This window comes from Tauraco erythrolophus, chromosome 3 (genome assembly GCF_009769465.1).
Source record: "Tauraco erythrolophus isolate bTauEry1 chromosome 3, bTauEry1.pri, whole genome shotgun sequence".
Lineage (NCBI taxonomy): Eukaryota > Metazoa > Chordata > Aves > Musophagiformes > Musophagidae > Tauraco > Tauraco erythrolophus.
Genome location: NC_141467.1, coordinates 65648300 through 65666859, shown reverse-complemented (window position 1 = coordinate 65666859; position 18560 = coordinate 65648300). Strand labels below are relative to the sequence as shown.

Here is an 18560-nt window from a genome sequence, read left to right as displayed (position 1 = left end):
ATTTAGAAAACACTTAAGAAAAAAAGTGCAGAATATGTTCTCACACATTTTACAACTGGTTGACAGGAACACAAGGGAATGAATGACACTTAGACTCAGTGATACAATCAGGACTGGAACACAGAAACTTCCCGTTGCCAGCCTCTTACTCTGATCATGCTTGCTGAAAATAACAATATAATAAAGTATGATATGACCTTACTGCTTTCTGTATTTCTAGCAGTATTACTACACTAGCTCAAATACAAACATTTGAGTGATTTCACGTAGACACTTAGCTGTAGAAGAAAAACATAGAATCTTGAATGAAACTTAAATATATAAATTTACATATATATATACACACAGAGAGATTTACTTTTTACTAAAATCCATCTAAATTCCAGTATTTTCCTCTATTCAGAAAAAGGCAAACTCTTACCAGTGTAGGTGGATGTAATGGATCTTTTGCCCCTTCACATGCTGATATCCTTGTTCCAATTATCATCTTTAGAGTTAAGTCTATCTCAGTTTTGGCTAATCCTGTATTTTTAGGGAGTTTCAAATAAAAATGTAAAGTATAAAGTTTGCTTTGTAATTTCATGGCAGTAGCATTAGCTTTATATTTCCTTATCAGTAATATTTTGCAATAAAAATAATTATTTTCTTCAAAAGTCAATTAATTAAGCCGTATGTTTAATTGATAAAATTTTTCTTCCTCTTATCAAATCTGTTCTTTTTTTTTTGCTTTGGAAGAACATTTTTACTGCTGTTAAATGTGTCATTCAGGGTTTTTTTTCTTTGGAAACTGGTATGCTCAGATTTTTTTCCATCTTGAAAGTGAGTTTGACACATTACAAGACCAACTTTTGCTGAAATACAGTCTTTTTTATTGTTAATGTACAGTCATACTATATACAGTCATGGCTCCTTACAAATACAGATTGATAATTATAATTCAAAGACTACCTTAGTACATTCATAAAACCAGATACAGTCGTACTTCAGAATCCTTAATATGTTTAATCAAATATTTATTTCTCTTTAGTATTTTATGCAAGACTATGTTTAGAGATATGTGTGTTTAAGCAATCTATGAGTGTAATTTAGTTTCACAAATTTCTATTTGCATGCTAAACAAAATTCCATTTCAACTAATCTCCCTGCGTTCAGGTATTTTGAGGAAGCCTTCCTTGATAAAGACAGAGGTAGATGGAGTGAGCTCTGGATATCATTTCAGTCTTACGCAGGGAAATCTCTGATTTTGTGAATTTGTCATTTTGGAGATATCACTTTAAGTTCTCTTTTTTCAGTATAAAAATACTGGCCATCAAGACTTCACTATGAAGAAGCAGTTTGTCATCCACAAGTCAAGGAAGAAGCCAAAATAGTTAGTACCTCCTATCATGTCCTGATCCGAAGACGTACAGGATTTCTGTATGTCTTACTGATTTGACAAAGATGATGTTTATATGTTCGGCAAACATAGCGTAGCCTGTTGTATATGGACTATCATTACTTTACTCCCCTGGTGGGTGTCTAAAGGTCCTGTCAAAATATTCTATCGATATATATTGTTCTAATTATTGGTCCTCAAACTAGTTCATTTGGAAAATGCGGAACGATGCTTGGAGTTTCTGGCATTGCCCCGTACCGGTAAGGCGATTTCGCTGATTGTACTTTCCCATGTGATGAGCAAATGATTGTCATCCCTAAAAGTCGCAAGGGACGTGGATGTCATCTTAATAAAGAAATTAAAAAGCACATCTTTCTATGAGAAACAATGTAAATTCCTGACCTGTCGCAGAAAATAGTTCTCTAATTGGTTTTGTGTGGTGGTGCAGCAGAATCGTTTTCCCCAAACGTCACGCCAGCGAAGCACCACTGTACATCATTGTCAGCAGTTCAGCAGAATCTCCCTAATAAGAGGACGATTACGTAAATGCGATAGTCTTCAAGGAAAAAAAAAAAAGAGAACAGATAAGAATAAGGAGGGGAAAGAGAGGGAGAGAGAGACTGTTGTGTTGAGATGATCATGCATCCCAAGCCAACCTCTCTGCTTGCTAAGGGTCAGCAGCGTAGGCAGACAGCTAGGTAAGAACTTGAAACAGTTTTGTCATTGTTTCTCGGGATTAAACTTTATCTCCTTTTCCTGACAAGTTATTAGAATGATATCGAACCTTACAACACTCCCTCTCAGACTTACTCAACTTTTAATAAAATAATAGGGTTTTTACTAAGCACACTTGCCTTTTCAAATACTGCTACTAAGTCATTCTTTTCTTTTAAATCATGGTACACCTACTGTAGCATATCACATTTTTCTCTCTTAGGCAAAAGTTAATTTGCATTAACTCCTTATGAAGCTGAAGCCTGCTGCAAGCTTTACTGAAATAACATCCATCATTAGATGCCATCTGAAATGCTTGTCTTTCATCATTAGCATTAGAAAGCTCCAGAATGCATTATTAGAGTAATTTCTTAACTATCATACAAATACTAGCTTCTGTGCTCAGATTTACCAAAGTTGACAATTTTCATATTTTCCACATCAATCTTCTATTTCTAGGACACTGTAGAAACTAAATGGAGATAACCAGGCTATTTGCAGCATGGGTGTAGTGCAGGCTGAAGGATCAGATGGGGAAGTATGAATTCTCTGTAGCCATGTTTAAAAAAATATCAGAGAGCTTTTTATGAGGCTACATCTCTTATTTTGACTTGTTTCTACGGTACTAAAGAACATAGCTCAGTGACTTAAACTATCGGGATTGGCAGTGTGACGTTTCTGTATGGACATGTCTGCTTAGGTTTTTGTGTTGAAGGAATTTTTTACAATCTAACAAGAAAAGGCTTGGTCCCCAGCAGTTTCTATGTAAATACCTTCAATATTTAAGGCTTCCTGATTTATGGAGCATGTGGTATGCCTCTGCTTTTGGCTGATCTGGCATTTACCTTTACCACTACTCTGATGGAAATTCATGAGCATCAAGTTTCAGTTCAGTTTTAGAAAAGGCTACTTTTAAGAGAGAGTTACTGGCATTAGCTGCAATGGAAAGGCATGAGAGGGGAGGGGGGAAGCTGCATTTTTACATACTAAATAATAACTGGAAACTTTAGAAAAGATTTGCATTTGTTGGTCTCTGACACCACCAGGGACAGTCAGTGGGAAGAGACCTCATCAGAGACAACAACAGGATTTAAAAAGCAAAATTAAGGACCATATTGACGCTTAGAAAATTCAAAATCATAACTTGAGGTGAGAAAGTTTGTTCCAGTTCGGATGTTTGCTGCTCAGGGTAGAGGAGGTGTTGGGGCATGGTTTTGTAATTAGCAATCTGTTCCTACATGGAAGAGACTGGGGTAACCGGTGTAGCTGCGCAGTGCGTCTGTGTGCAAGTATGACCATAATTGCTAAAGGCTCCCATACCCACTCTCACAACAACAACTTTCTAACTGCTGTTAATTAGCCCTAGATTTTAGTCTTTTTCTAATTAAGAGATCTAAAATTAGATTGTCGGTGAGGTACGTAAACAAGCTGCCTTTGTTATAGAGGGGTTCCACTTTTCTGACTAGATAGACCTTTACTAAACGCAGTAACAAAAGTATTTCGGTTTATATGTTTATATATATTGTTGACTTGCAGTGATGTGGTCTGGAGCCTGGACTGATTCTACAAAATTAATTATATTTTGGTACATACTTACTTTTTGCTACCGGGAACCTGATGAGAATAATAAAAATCAGGATCCATAATATTCTGTTTCTCAGAGGTTTTTTTTCAAAGTATATGCTAGTGTTGAGTGAGTTTTGATTTAAAATTATTGCTAAAATTGTTTGTCTGAAAACTCATTTGCTGAAAATCATTTTCTTACTTAAAAATGATAAGAATTGATGTGCGTTTGCTGAGTGTCTGATTTAAGATCACAAAGAAACTCATATTTTGCATCAGAAATAAGCAGATGGTGGACAGATGGTTTAAATTAATATTAATTAAAAATCTTAACTTAAATTGTTTACCCTGTAAACGCAAAGTTAGGAAGCCAGCTTTCATCTTTAGGGTTAATAACACTCCAAATCTATTTATTAAAAATTGCTCCAATGGGCATTCTTTCCAAGCTTTGATTGCAAAGATGGTAGCCTCAATAAAGAGCATGAAAGTGGGTGAAAGCTGGAAAGAGAGAGCAATTCTAGGTCTGGGTGGTCTGGGAAGGAAGAAATGGTCAGGAAAGAGGACTGGGAATTCAGGGTCTCTTTTTCATGCTGATTTCTCAACATATTTATTCTTTAAAAATTAATTTACATCTATGGTCGATTGTGTTACAGTAAAGCAAACTCTGCAAGTACCTTAAAAACCTTCACATGCTGTTAATGAAAAAGGGGGTCAAATTCTGTCTGGATTATCCTTTATGTTTCCTTACTGGTTCACTGGGACTGCAGTGGATGTAATTGGGAGGGAAATTATTGCAGCTGGTAATTGCAGAAGAAGTCCAGAGCGCATCCAGGTTTACCATAGAGCGCTGTGTGTATGTACAAGTCAGAATAGGGAATAACTATGATAGTTCAAATATCACTATATGGTAACCATGGATACTTGTTGACATTTTTAGTGGTAGTGACTACTTTATCTCAGGACATCTGTCACAGAGCCAAATTTGGTCCTCGGTTAAGCATGTAGTGTTCCCATTAAAATCAAAGGAGATTTGTCCCTTTAGTGAGACAGAATTAAGACTGTAAGTCTGGAAGCTTTGCTGTTTTCCTGACTTTATAGCTAGGATATTTCACAGAGCACGTTTACATTTTAATGGGTAGCCTTTTTCCCTAATGCACTTCTCCATTCAAGAATCAAGAACTCTGAATTTAGACTTAACACGGGAATCATCTATAAAGAGTTAAGAGTTAATTGACTTTCGGGAGCGTCAGCATTTTGATTCATGATAGTTCACCAAAACGCTCTTCTTCAGTAGTTCACAAGGATTTTTTCTGGCATGGACAAGTTGAAAAAGCATCAGACTTGATACAATCTGGTCCCTCCATACAAGCCGGTGAAGGTATGGCTGTGTCACCTCACTAAGTACCTCAGGAAAGGTAGAAAGATGCCAATGCATTCCGACGCAATGGATGATAGCGCTAAGACAGTATGTACCCCAAAATGGCACCCATGTTAAAAACAATAGCCTGCTCCATCGCAAGCTATGGCTTCAAAATCAAATCCTAAGGTAGTCATTTTATGGATACTAAGCACATTCTTAACAAAAAGTTAGCAAGACTTCAGGAAAAAAAGCAGATGTGGAAGAGGATTTAAATGTTGGGTGTTTCCAGTGTGCAGTTAAAGCCGCAACCGGCAGATTTTGACTTTCTGTGTCATCTATTTGAGGAAAAGCTGCCTAGGTGGCATGTTTTCCACTCCAGCCCCGTGTTCACTTTCCTGCATGCAGGTGAAATGTGTGCATTTCTCCCTTTTTGCTGATAAAAACCTGCAATTTTCAAATGCTGCTACGACTCCACATTGCATTTTCATGAATTATACCAGTGCAGTAAATGATTTATTCCAGAGTGCCACAATTGCAGGTCACACCCTACTGTTGGCAAAACCAGTAGATCAGTCTACATGGAAATGGCTTCATGCTGATTTTAGAAGAGCTATAAAAGTGTACGCAGGTGGAATCTGCATCCTGACAAAGAGAATCAATATTACGTCTTTTCCAAAGCTAAATAAAACTTGTTACATCTTCCTTTTTTCTTTCTTTTGTTGTTTTGGGGTTTTTTTTCCACTTTGCAGATTTCTTCAGAAGTCTTTGCTTTGGGGATTTCTGTGTGCTTTTCTTCCAGACATTGGCTGGGTTTATTTTCAGTTATTACTTCTAAAAGTGTCACCAGGTTATAAAAGTGCACATCTCTATTTTTTTTCTTTTCTTCTGTTCAGGTAGATATATTACCTTTATCATGGACCCATTTCAATACGTCTATGTCATCCGAAATAGCAAGCAACTTGAATTTCATGAATTTGCTGATAAAATGGCTTCCAAAACTTTTGACTACCCAGCCTTGTCAAAAGGAAAATTCCCCGATCTCAAGGAAAACCTGCACAGAATCTACCAGTATCTACAAGGCAAGCCTTTGGATATCATTTCTGACCACATGATGAAAAATCTCCAGGATATATTTGAATGGAAATGCTCACAAGCAACAGATTGGGAAACAGAAAAAATGTACAAATTCTGCTGCTCTGTAATGTTTGAAGCCAGTTTTGTAACACTATATGGAAGAGTTCCTGCTGCAGATGGCCACAAAGTTATTAGTGAAATCAGAGACAAATTTATCAAGTTTGATGCCAGCTTTCCCTATTTAGCTGCAAACATACCAATTGAGTTGCTAGGAGCTACCAAGAAGGTGCGGAAGGAGCTTATACATCATTTTTTACTTCAGAACATGACAAAATGGCTGGGAGGGTCAAAAGTGGTCCAAGCCAGACAAGATATATTTGAGAAATATGAGCTGCTTGGAGATTATGACAAAGCAGGTAGGAAACTTATGAATGATTGCTTGTCTAAAATAAAATAATTTACTATAGACCTTTGAAATAAAAAGGCAAAATGGCGACCTTGAAATTTTTTTATGTTCTTTCTAATTGGCTAATGATAAAATGTTTTACTCTGAAACAACCCTCTATGATAATTGATTTTTTTTTTGTGCTGAGGTGGTAAAACAAGATACTTAATGGTGATAATGAGAAAGATTATAACTGAGCTGCATTTCCTCCCCTTATTCCCCCCACCCCACCCCCCCCCCGACATTACATTTCAAACTATTCTCATTAAGCAGAAAATTAGACTTCAGAAGCCTATTGGTCCTCATTAGCATTCACTGATCCTTGGCTGGGTCTGTGTCCTAACATCTTTTAATTAGCACACTGCAAATCTAATCAGTGTAATAAACGCTATTAATCTTCCTTTTCACTTATTTTCTCCCAGCACATCATTTTGCCTTCCTGTGGGCCTCTGTGGGAAACACGATTCCAGCTACATTCTGGGCCATGTATTATCTTCTGCGGCACCCAGAAGCTCTTGCAGCGGTGCGTGACGAGATTGACCATTTGCTGCAGTCAACAGGTCAAAAGAGAGGGCCCACGTATAACATCCACCTCACCAGAGAACAATTGGACAACCTGGTCTACCTAGGTAATTTGTTTTTATCTGTTAGGAAGAAAAGAGGGGCTCTCCCGGCAAACTCGGTTTATCACTCATTTCTGTTTACGGAGAAGGTGGAGGACACAGCTGCCTAATTGACATAATAACACCCATTTACATCAATTATAAATTATGTAGTTTATAGCTGTAGATACTCTCATTGCATGTAAACATTAAAGCCTAGGTAATTAACTATGCAAGGTATGCAAAAGGCTAAATCGAAGCTTTGCAATTATTTGAAAAAAAGTTGATGCCTATTAAGTTGTTTGATTCTGAGCATCTGCCGAAGTGTTAATGCATTTCAAATACTTCTGTATGGTACTGCCAAGAAAGAACCTTTTCTGAAATTAAAGTGGGATAATGTATTTAAACTGCAAATGTAATTCTTTTTCACAAGCAGTTTCTTTCTTTCTTTCTCTATGTAACAAAACAGACTTCTAAAGCGGGCTTCAATGGAGCAATGCCTCCACACAAAATTTAAGAAGGTAAAGCTTTGCAGAGTAGAAATGGTGTTCTCAGTACTGAAAAAACGTATCCTGATTCAAAACAGGAAGCTTTAAGGGAGATATAGATCTTCCAATTCTGGATCAAAGCTCAGAAGGAGACCCTTGTCAGTGGCCATGGGAAGTTGTTTGATCCAGAAGCTGGATAAGCCTTCTGAGCATCAGCAGATGGTTTCACTTCATTTGCTAGTGCACAGGCTTGTGCACTTCATTTGCTAGTGCAAGATAAATGCTAAAATTCGCCCAAGGGAGGAGAGAGGGTGTAGCAGGTAGGAACCTAACCTCTAAGCATCTGAAAGTCTCCGTAAGTAGTGTTAGTAGGGTAGACAACAGCTGAATAAAAGCTTAAACATTCAACATTCCTCTCTTTTTAAGTATCAAAACCAGTCCTCTGTTAAAACTGAGCTCATGTCTGTATGTTTTGGTAGCTCACATCTATATGTTTTGATAGCTCATGGCCTGAACTGGTTCATGTTCCACTACTAAATGAATGTTAATCTTATGTAGTGTGAGTCTACTAAATTGATTTCACCTGGAGTCATGGCTGTTTTCATGCAGATTTATCTCTAACTGATAGAGAATGTTTTTAAAGTAGGGGACATATTGAATGACAAGGACACTTCTGAAGAATAACATGACATTCTAAGCATTTAGTGAACTTTTAAGGAACACAGGTAAAACTGCTTCACATCAGAGTTAGCATCCAACAATAATTAAGAGGAAAGGAAAGTTACCAAGCATCAAGAAGATCAAGAGAGAATTTATTTTGTTTTAAGAGACTGAGATGGGAATGGCAAGGGGGGGAAAAAAAGAAGGGAAAAACAAAAAAAAAAGGGCACTCCAGAACTGTAGGAATAAGGAAAATAAAAGCATGTACTTCACTAAAACCATCTGGTGCAAAATGGTATGAACAGTTTAAAACATTAACTGTGTCATTCCTCTGCTGCTTCTTGAAATCTTGAAATACCTTGGTAACATTTGATTTATGTGTTGAGAGGAAAGTGCCACATCCTACTTTGTAGTATTCTTGTAACACTTTTGTTAAATTTTATAATCGCGTTAAACATAATGTGATATGAACAGAAGCTAGATTTCAATTCTTCTGGCACTTAAGTCATAACGGGCTGGATACTGTCCCATAAAATAATAATATAGAAAAAAAATCTGTACCATAAGAGAATTAAAGTCATGCTTCAGTGGAAAGGAGGAAGGGATGTTTTGTTAATAAATGCGTAGGAGGGACAAAGGTCCCAATTTGCATTGCTCGCGCACCAAAAATCCCCACGCAGCAGGAAGGCCGTGGGCCAGCACTGCCTTTGCCCTTGCCACTCGCAGACCCCAACCTCCGAGCCTGAGCTTTCCCTCTTCCCGCTCCCCCATGCCCACCCAGAGGACAGAAAATCAGGATTTGTGTCCCTGCTCTCATGTAAGGCAGACCAGGTGGGATTCTTGTACGTTCATCACATTGTCATCTCATTCTCTGGTTTTAAGCGCTCTGATTCTCTGTCCTCTTTTTGGCCTGCTATAACAAGAGCCTTTTTTTGGGTTCCTCATGCTATGGAGAACAAGCAAGTATGGCTAGAAAGCCTTTCTCAGGAAGCAACATTGTTATTATAGTCAGATTCTTTGCGTCTAGGGAACAAAATGGCCTGATTTACTTCTAAATTAAAAGCATAGGTATGTTATTTTTTATTAAGGAAAAAAAAAAAGCTTTCAACCTGCAGCAAAACTAACAAATTTTGGCCCTGATTATTTTTTTCCGATGGTATTTCAGGGGCAGCACACTTTGTTTTGTCTACGTAAGACTTTTCCCAAAACCCAAACGCGCGTATTTGTGTGTGCAGAGTAACATACATTATTAGTCGTTATGGCTCACAATGGAGCTCTAATATGGTAAACGACACATGAGAACGGTCTGTCGATTTTTATGGTTATAATGGAAATGCAAAGGGTGAAGCAGAGCTATACCGAGTGCATGTTTAATGCTAGGCGTGTTTAGTCAGTTCGTTTGTTTAATATTAGTTCATTCGTTTATATGGTGAAGTATTCTTGCCCCAGGTCATTGCTGAATCCCAGATACATCCCACAAAAAGAGCACAGCTTGAAAAATTGTTTCATACACGAGAAAGGGTAGGAACCCAAAAACAGCTAATATAGAGCGCGGAGTTGCAACACAAATGCTAGGCATTAAAATTGTTGCTTGGATTGAGAGAAATGAATATGTTTTTCCGGAACGGGCTGGGCAGCACCATTTAGTTCTTAGCAAGATGCAAATTTACTTGTTTCAGATCATCGTTTGTGTTGGCACACCGTGATGCCTGTGGGTAAATGAGCCCCCCAAAATATTTGCATACTCGATAGCTATTTTCCTACAATACACTCTAATAATTATAGTACCCTATTACCTGCTATGTGTTAGTGTAAAATTAACAATCCATTGTGCACAATAAGTTTTATAAAACATTTACAGATAGAGATCATGTTTAATTAAAATTAACTTGCCTACGAAAGCCAAATGCACTTATGATTCGCAATGACCTTTTATTACCTGCAGTCCCTTGTTTTGGCTGGATGATTGACAGCTTGCTGTTTGGCTACCATGTTGTATTTCAGCTGACAAGACTTTTCATTTTAACTCAATTTGCCTGCCTATCACAAGCTGGTGGCAGGCCAGGCTCAAGTCACCCAGCTTTGCCTCAGCAGCTTGCTCTATTTCTCATTAGTACGCATTTATTCAGTGGAAATTGGAAGACAAATGCTTGAAGGCATGTGAACTAAGTATAGCAAATTAGGGTTTAAAGACTGAATATTTATAAGTATATTGAAACAGTTTTTAAAAAAAAATCTAGAATGAATTGGAAGCTGAGTGCTAGCTTTAGTATAAGAGAAACGAAGAGAAAAGTGGGAGGATTCTAAGAATAACAATACTATGAGATATCTCTCTCTCTCTCTCTCCATCCACCCCCCCCCCACCACCCCTCTCTAGAAAATATGTAAAATCGCTCTGACAACACCTTATCAAACAACAGCCTGGCTTCTTCATGTAGTGCTCGCACAGTGAAGTTTAGCATCTCCTGTGTGTAAGAAGGGGGGAAAAAAATGAGGGTCATGTTCATTTGCTGCTTGGTTATCCCTTGGTATGCTTTAAATTGCCTTGTTTGTTCGGCACAAGCACAGAAACAGATGTTGCTCTACCGTGCTGGATAATTTACTGTATCTCATGGTGCAGAATGGAAGGCCTCCCAAGCTACCCAGCTGGTCTGTCAGCGGCGATGGCTGGTGTCTGCTGAACTATGACAACTGCAAGTAAAGGCTGCAGTTTTATTGTGCAGTTGTCATTCCTCTCAATGTATAGCTCCAGCATTTGTGGAAAGCTGACTGTCTATTTTTTTAATGTGAGCCTGCAAAGCCATATAAGCTCCATTCTCCTTTGTTGATCATAATGTGACTCATTACTTTTGTCATCTAATGATTATCGGCATGATCGCTCAGAGCGAGAGCCAAGCTCGCCTTCTACACATAACTGGTACTGGAAGGTAAAACAGATTTGTCATTTACGATCTGACCGCTAAGCCACACTTTGTGCTCCATTATTGTGATTAACTTCTGCGTAAGATGTGCTGCCCAATTGTCATTTGGGATCCGGCAGCGGGCAGGGACTGCCGCGCTTTCTGGGAGGACGTCCGCCGAAGGGATGCGACCGCGTCACTTGGGCGGTTAAACATAAACCTGCTATTTCGCAGCGGCGCTTTCATAATTGTTTTTCTTTGGGTTTTTTTCCCCTCTGTCCCCCTTCCTCGTCTGATTTCTGGTGTCGCTACGTATGGTGGACCGGTGCGGAGTCACCAGCTTTGTTTTCCACGGGTCGAGGAGAGTCTGGGAGTGGAGGCTGGACCCTTTCTTTGTACCGCGTAAAGTTTTGTTGCCAGAGCGCTGCCAGTTGAAATCTATCGTGTCAGGTGCCTTGTGGCTATCCGCAGTAGAGGCCATCTTCTGGAACCAGGGTTCTTTTCTGGCTTCGTCACCAACAAGCCGATTTGACTCTGCCTGATTATAGTAACGAAGGCAGTCCAAAAGAATATGCACAGACTCACTGTACGTCACATTGAATCACGGCGCTGGCCACACAAAGCTGACCGCAGCCTCATTTCTTTAGACAAATGCATGCTTAAGGAAAAACCTCCTGCAAGAAAGCATCCAGGGCCATTTTATTTGCTATGCATGCTGCACCAGATTTAATTTTTAGTGAAAGAACATTTGTTATTATTTTTTTTCAGAGGCATCGACACTGGGTAGCTACTATCTCTAATAAAGTAACCTTTTGGGTGCAGCAGTTACAGTGCCTTGGTGAACACTTAGAGGAGGCTTATTTGGTATCACAGAACATAAAAGCAAACACAAATGGATTATTATGTGTAAATGAAACCCTATTTTAGGCTATTTTTCACACTGATGATTAGAAGGAATCAAGTCACATATAACAGCACCCATACACGCTGGTGGAAAAATAGTCAGTTTTGATTACAAAGTGAGAGATGCAGCCCTAGACAGGAGCTACATGCTGATATACATGCTATCAGAATGATTTATGCAAATTATGCATATTATTCCCAAAGGAATTCCTCCTCAAACTGCCAGGATAAATTGCCGGAAATTAGCCATAAAATCTGTCGTGCTAGGAGCAAAAGGTGAAGGCCACTGGGAAAGCAAGGACATTCAGCTTCTGGAGCCTTCCAGGATGTTGATGGTGGAGACAGAAATCTTGCTTTCCCCAAGCCTGAAAGGACTGTGGTGTTTTTTTTTCTCTTGGCCAATTAAAATGTCTTTCTCTCTTAAAATTACCAGGCAAATAATGAATTGCTTTCATTCACTCTGACCATAACAGACACTATCATTTGGCAGCGTAGTGCATTGAAAACAAAATAAATAAATTTTAAAACCCTCAGAATGACTACAGAATTAACAAGCGAAATGATTTTTTCTAAGATATAGTCCTGCCATTACATCCAACAGCTTTCGAAAGGCAAGCTAAATAGCTCCGTGGAAGCTTTCACTGGTCTTTGCTTGTAACCCCTGAAATATGTGTAAATGTGTAAAGCGTTCCTGTCTTTTGATTGCGATGTTTTCAATGTGATGCCTGAATAATGACTTTCCACCCAAAACTCTGTGCTGCCTACAGCCGACAGGATTTCTCAGCACCATCAGCGAGAATCACGTCGGGAGGTTCAGTGCGGTGGCTCCCGCCCCAGCCCTGCGGGGCTGTTTATTGCCTCCTCCTGGTCTCTGCTTTATGTTTGGTTTGTGGGTTGTTTTTTTTCCCTTTTTTTTTTCCTTTAGCCTGCCCTACTAAACCTGTCGAGATTCAGCAGCTGCAGCCATGTATAACTTCCAATCATCTCCCATATTTCTGACGCTTCCCCCTCCCTCCGCTTTTGTTTAATCGCAGAGAGTGCCTTAAACGAGAGTTTACGAATGTGCTCGTCCTCCATGAACATTCGCATCAGCCAGGAGGATTTTGTTCTCAAGCTTGAAGGGAATCAAGAAGTCGGTTTGAGGAAAGGAGACTGGATAGCCCTTTACCCACAGATTTTGCACATGGACCCTGAGGTCTATGAAGATCCTAAGGTAAACATTCAGCTGGTGCTACTCTTCCTACTCCAGGCACATTGCAGTGGCCAAGCCTTTTGTGATCTGTGGGTTGTGGGTTTTTTTTTTACTGCTGTTCTTTCTTGTGGAACAAATCTTCCTACTTTCAGATGTATTTTCTAAGGCCCTATAGGTCAAAGGATTCATGGCCTGAAGAGAGAAATATGGTGATGAGGCTGACTTCCACTGCTTTCAAAGGAATTGACAATTGCACGTTGACTACCATAAACTTTAGGCTAAATGTGGGTTTTGTTTGGCAGTGGAGCATCTGATACCCAAGGAGGGTGGGATAATAGAAGGTGGTTTAAATAGCAAATAACGTGGGCCATTTAGCTAAGTGCCCTCAAAGCACCATTGACTCTCTGAAGCCCTATAATAGCAGTGTCTTACTTGAGCCTTATGGTTTTTCACCTCCCCTAGTAGGGATTCACCCCTTCTTGATCAGTTAGTAGAGTGTTGTGAACTTGAGACTGTGAAGCTGTTGCTCTGCAGCGAAGCTCGGAGGGTAATTGTGTCATCTCCTTGTATTTTTCTCTGACGCTCGAGTTAATGAGTATCAAAGACTCGAAATTAATCCACCCTGCCTCAGCCTTAATACGGCTTCACAAGTTCACCACTTGCATGTAAATTGAACAGCCCTTGTCTCCACTAGGTCGCTCCCTCAGATTGCCAGCCCTGGCCCAGGGTGCCACGGAGGAGGCGAGAGGGTGTGCACTGAGGCTGTTCAGTGCCACCTCTGCCTAAGAAGCAAGAGCTTGTACCTGATCCATGCCTCATCTCCATTTTCTTAAGCAAACAGCTGTCTCCCAGCCATGCTGATTTCCATCTGTAGCGTTTGAGCCAAAGAAGAAAACTGGAATTTTTTACATGTTTATAGAAAACTCATTTTAGGCATTGCTCCCTGAGGCTCTCCTTTCGGGAATTTAAGAATATGAGATTGCAGAGGAAAGATGAGATTCAAGTGCCTTGTTGGTGCGGGACAGCATGTCGCTGTGCAGGAACACCACCAGACTCGGTGAGAGGAGGTGTGGAGCGTGTAGGAGTTGGCAGGAGTCAGGTATGGTCACAGGTATCAGCACTGGAGCCATGAAAATGGAAATGACGTACAGGAGGGCTCTGCTGGCTGTCCTTACCCAAAAATGGAGACAAAGCCCGCTGAGAAAATTAAGGTTTTTAAATGTAATTCATACATTGGCAAATAGTTGATTAATATTTCTATCCTTAAAAAGCAACAACTAACAAATAAGCTTTTTCTCATTTTATTCTTAACACTTTGTTTTGGAGAACATTATTGATTTGTCAAAAGTCCATCTGTTTGTTTAGGTCCTAGACCAAAAGCATCAGTGTGGAAACTGATCCCCTCCCTTATCCAATAATTGCCGGAATACATTACCATATTTCCATTGCTTGAATATATCTGCTTAGTATCAGCTCTGCTTAGCTTTCACAGTACAGCTTTAGTTCATAGATTTTATCTTTTTGATAGTGAATGAGCAATCCACACATTGCAGTACATTGATTTCAGCACATGGGCCCTCTCGAAAAGTGGGGAAATCACTGTTCTGTTTGGTTCTTAAAATATGCAGTGTGCTTTCAACAATAACTACTGAGGATCAGATAGAGATGGAGAATGAATTTTTTGAAAGGTGCAGTCTTGAGCTTGTCATGTATTTAGGGAAAACTTTTTTCCTGGGAAAACAGGCAGCTTGACGAGATAATTTTGTAGCAATGCTTTTCCCCTGGATACATAAATTTAAGTTCAAGCCATCTTCTGCTTTGGCACCATATTGTGTAAGTGTAAGTATATATTGTTGACCTCTCTCTCCACTCATCCAAGCCTAAATAAATGAGTCAGTTTTTTATAAAGTAGCTAAGTGAACCCCTAAATCCTAACTCGGCTAAATTATAGAGCTCAGTAAATGAACTCTGCAAATCTCGTAGAGCAAAATATCACAAAACCCTGCAGAAAACCCGGCGTGGTGGCTTCTCAAACAAAGTTAAATATGAGATGTGACAGAAAGGGACTTACAACAATCCCAGGAGATTGTTCAATTTTCATAATACTCTTAGCAGGCCACCCCCACAGAACTTCATCTCCTGTTCTTCCTCAGTGTCTTCACCTTTTCCTCACAGTCATCTACCCTGTCTGAAAGTTCCTTTGTCATGAAAAATTGGTCTTTATTTAGCCAGCAAACTAGCTTTTAAAGAAAAACTATCCAATCCTAGGGGCCTCAACAACACGAGCATGAGTTTGATGTCACTGTCATTGGCTCCATTCCTGTCTCACACTTGTTTTCTGCTTTTCCGATTCCTTAGACAGCAATTTATTTTTTGTTAAAAGCTAATACGAGTCTCAGATGGCTCTCTAGATGACAAAGAAAGCATAAGGTTTGGCCAGTATGTCTATATGTGTTCAATTCCACAGCTCTTAATCACTCCAGACGCCAGGAGTGCACCTTGTGGAAATGTTCCAATGAAGTAAGAGCTCTGAGTTGATTTGGGTTGGTTTTTTAAGCTATTGCAGTTCGTATTTAGCAGTGCTTTTTTAGACTAGCAGGATTTATGTTTCAGGAAGTGCATCTTTTTTAAGGAAAAAGTGTTATTCTGGGCTTTTATTTGTTACTGGGCTTCTTAAGATGAAGCAGTAGCTTATTAGGAAAAAAATAATGGCATGCTTCCTTTTGTCTGGCATGTTCAAAGAGACTGAAAAGAATTACTTCTCAGTGGAAACACCTTTAACTTTGTGGAAAATCCAGGCCTTTGCCATTTAGAGAAACAAGCTCCTGTTCTTCAACACCCAAGGTTACATCCCCTCCGATGCACTTTGTACTTGTTCCCTTTCTCATAGTCCACCTTCCCTGCCACTGTTTTTTCTTGACTTGCAGTGCAGGGTTTCCAGAGTCTTAAATCTAATGGGTAGATCAGTATCAGTGTATTTTCCATTGTGATGTGGGGTTTTTTAATCAATTGAGGTTGGTTTCTGTCTGACTGACTTGTTCCCAGCCAGCTCCAAATGGCTGCTGCTATAGCAGATGTATGCAAAGCAGGACAAATGCTAATGAGTGACCATAAGCAAGAAATGTCTGTCATTTTTATTCAAAGCATGCAGGAGGATTTTGTAAGTGGTTAATTTGCCGTTGACTGAGTGAGGATGCCAGATCTCCTTCATTCAAAAACATGAATTATCTCTAAACAGGGATCGTGCTACTGGAAAATAGTCAGAAAGATGTTCAATTTGCGGAACATAGGTTACAAGCACAACATCAAGCCTTACTTGAAGGCACTTTCTTTGTAATGGTCAGTCGCTGGCGGTTGTCCTGCTTTGCACACAGCTTCCAGAGCAAACTGTTTGAAGGTCAGATGTGGCAAATTAAGCAGCCACCATCTCCAACTGAAGGGAAAATTGACTGCAAACCGTCGGGTCTGGTTTTCGAATAATCTGCACCACTGGGTGCAAAAGAAGGATGGATTTTGCTCTAGCTTGCAAGAACAAGGTCGGTGCAATGCATTAATTTATTCATAGGCATTTGCAGAATTTGGCGGATTATCCTTATTCATGATGTATGTACCACACTGAGCGCGTATGATGCTTTACAAGAAAATTGTCCTTCCACTAAGGTTCATTGTCCCTGCTACAAAGCAGTCAAAATCTAATTACAATCAATATAGGCCAGACACTCAGTGGGTGAGACATGGAAGTTGAAGAATCTTGATGTAAAAGGCTAAGTAAGTGGATTTAAGGAGTGTTGTTTGCAGGGAAGATAATGGGAGTTAATGAAACTTGAGGGAACCAACTAAAAAGGAGAAGCTGTCAGCTCCTTGTCTTCCTCTTTATCTGATTTTCTGGGTTTCAGAAGCGTTACCGTTGTGCAAACAAAGCAACTCATGTAACTGCCTTGTTAGATATCACGCTCTCTTTCTCTTTTATTTTCAGGAGTATAAGTTCGATCGATACATAGAGAATGGCAAGAAGAAAACCACTTTCTATAAGGCAGGAAGAAAACTGAAGTATTTCCTAATGCCCTTCGGCTCTGGGATCAGCATGTGTCCAGGGAGGTTCCTCGCAATGAATGAGATGAAGATGTTTCTTTTCTTACTACTGGCTCGTTTCGATGTAGAACTAGTGGAAAACAAAGCTGTCAGACTTGATAACAGTCGTATGGGCCTTGGTATCCTCCTGCCAGACGTTGATATTGCCTTTCGTTACAAGCTAAGGTCCTTATGAAAGTGAGCGGCTGCCTATATGCCTTCTATTAATCTCCGTCTTTGCTCTTTTTCCTCACTCAGTTGTGTATTTTTGGAAACGTTCGCTTTTCCCTCTCTGCTTTTACCTCCTTCCTGTTTGTTTCTAAGGAGAAAAGCCCTTGGGTTGGAGGTAGATGTCAGATGCTGGGACGCGCAACCTCCATTTGTCCTGCCTGAGTTGTGAGTAGCGAGATGAGATGACAAGAGTTTGGTCAAGTAAATAGCCCAACTTCCCTACAAGACAGACCTCCGTACTCTTGGCCATGAGTCAAGTAGGATTTACAGGGAGGATCACGTCAAGCTGAATCCAGGCCATTTTTATGGGAAAGAGGCTCAGCAGCCCTCTGTCACAGGGATTCCCCCTTGTAAGATTGGAGGCACCAGTCCCACCATCTGGAGGCAACTCTACATCTGCTTGTAGAAGCTTAATAGCAAGGAAGGGGGAACTTAATTCTAGAGAGTAAAAAAATTTTGAGTGATTATTATCATAACTTTTATTTAATCTGATCTGTTTATGGTCTTGAATGTCTTAGCCCTTATTTGGGAGATGTAGTGGAAGCTGTGTGGGGTGGTAGAGGATGACTTGCAAGAATGTCTTACTGGCAGCACATTTCTGACTTCAATTTATATACTGACGGTGAATGCTTTGCTTTGCTTTTTTTTTTTTTTTTTGGTGAAATACAAAGAAATTTAAATCTGTGATTTTTTTTCCTGCAGTCATTTAAAGTCAGAAGAGAGGTTTTGTTGATTTTAACAGGCTCCAGATCAAGCCTAAATTACCTATTTTGGCTTTTGAGCCAAAAAAAAATATTCTTCAGGGAGAAAATATATGATCCTCTTTGAAATGATTCTGTCATCTCAAAAATTACCTTCTGTTTGTCTCACTGTTTTCCTAGTAACATGTCCGTGTGTTTTATTTTGATCATTTCTCATGTTCAGTAGTTTCTCCACAAAGGCAAAAGAAGCAGAGGGCTTCACGGACAAGTGTGGTATCTAA

The 18560-nt window shown here is 39.6% G+C and overlaps 1 protein-coding gene across 1 annotated transcript in view; it reads left to right on the top strand.

The window, feature by feature from the left end:
* Nucleotides 1-17543, top strand: part of CYP7B1 (cytochrome P450 family 7 subfamily B member 1) — a 41830-nt gene extending 24287 nt beyond the window's left edge. Inside the window, exons 4-7 of the mRNA XM_086609316.1 lie at nucleotides 5906-6502; nucleotides 6954-7160; nucleotides 13119-13297; nucleotides 17253-17543. Coding sequence (XP_086465442.1) covers nucleotides 5906-6502; nucleotides 6954-7160; nucleotides 13119-13297; nucleotides 17253-17543 — 1274 coding nt within the window. The remainder of the gene's footprint in view (nucleotides 1-5905; nucleotides 6503-6953; nucleotides 7161-13118; nucleotides 13298-17252) is intronic.
* Nucleotides 17544-18560: the final 1017 nt, after the last annotated feature.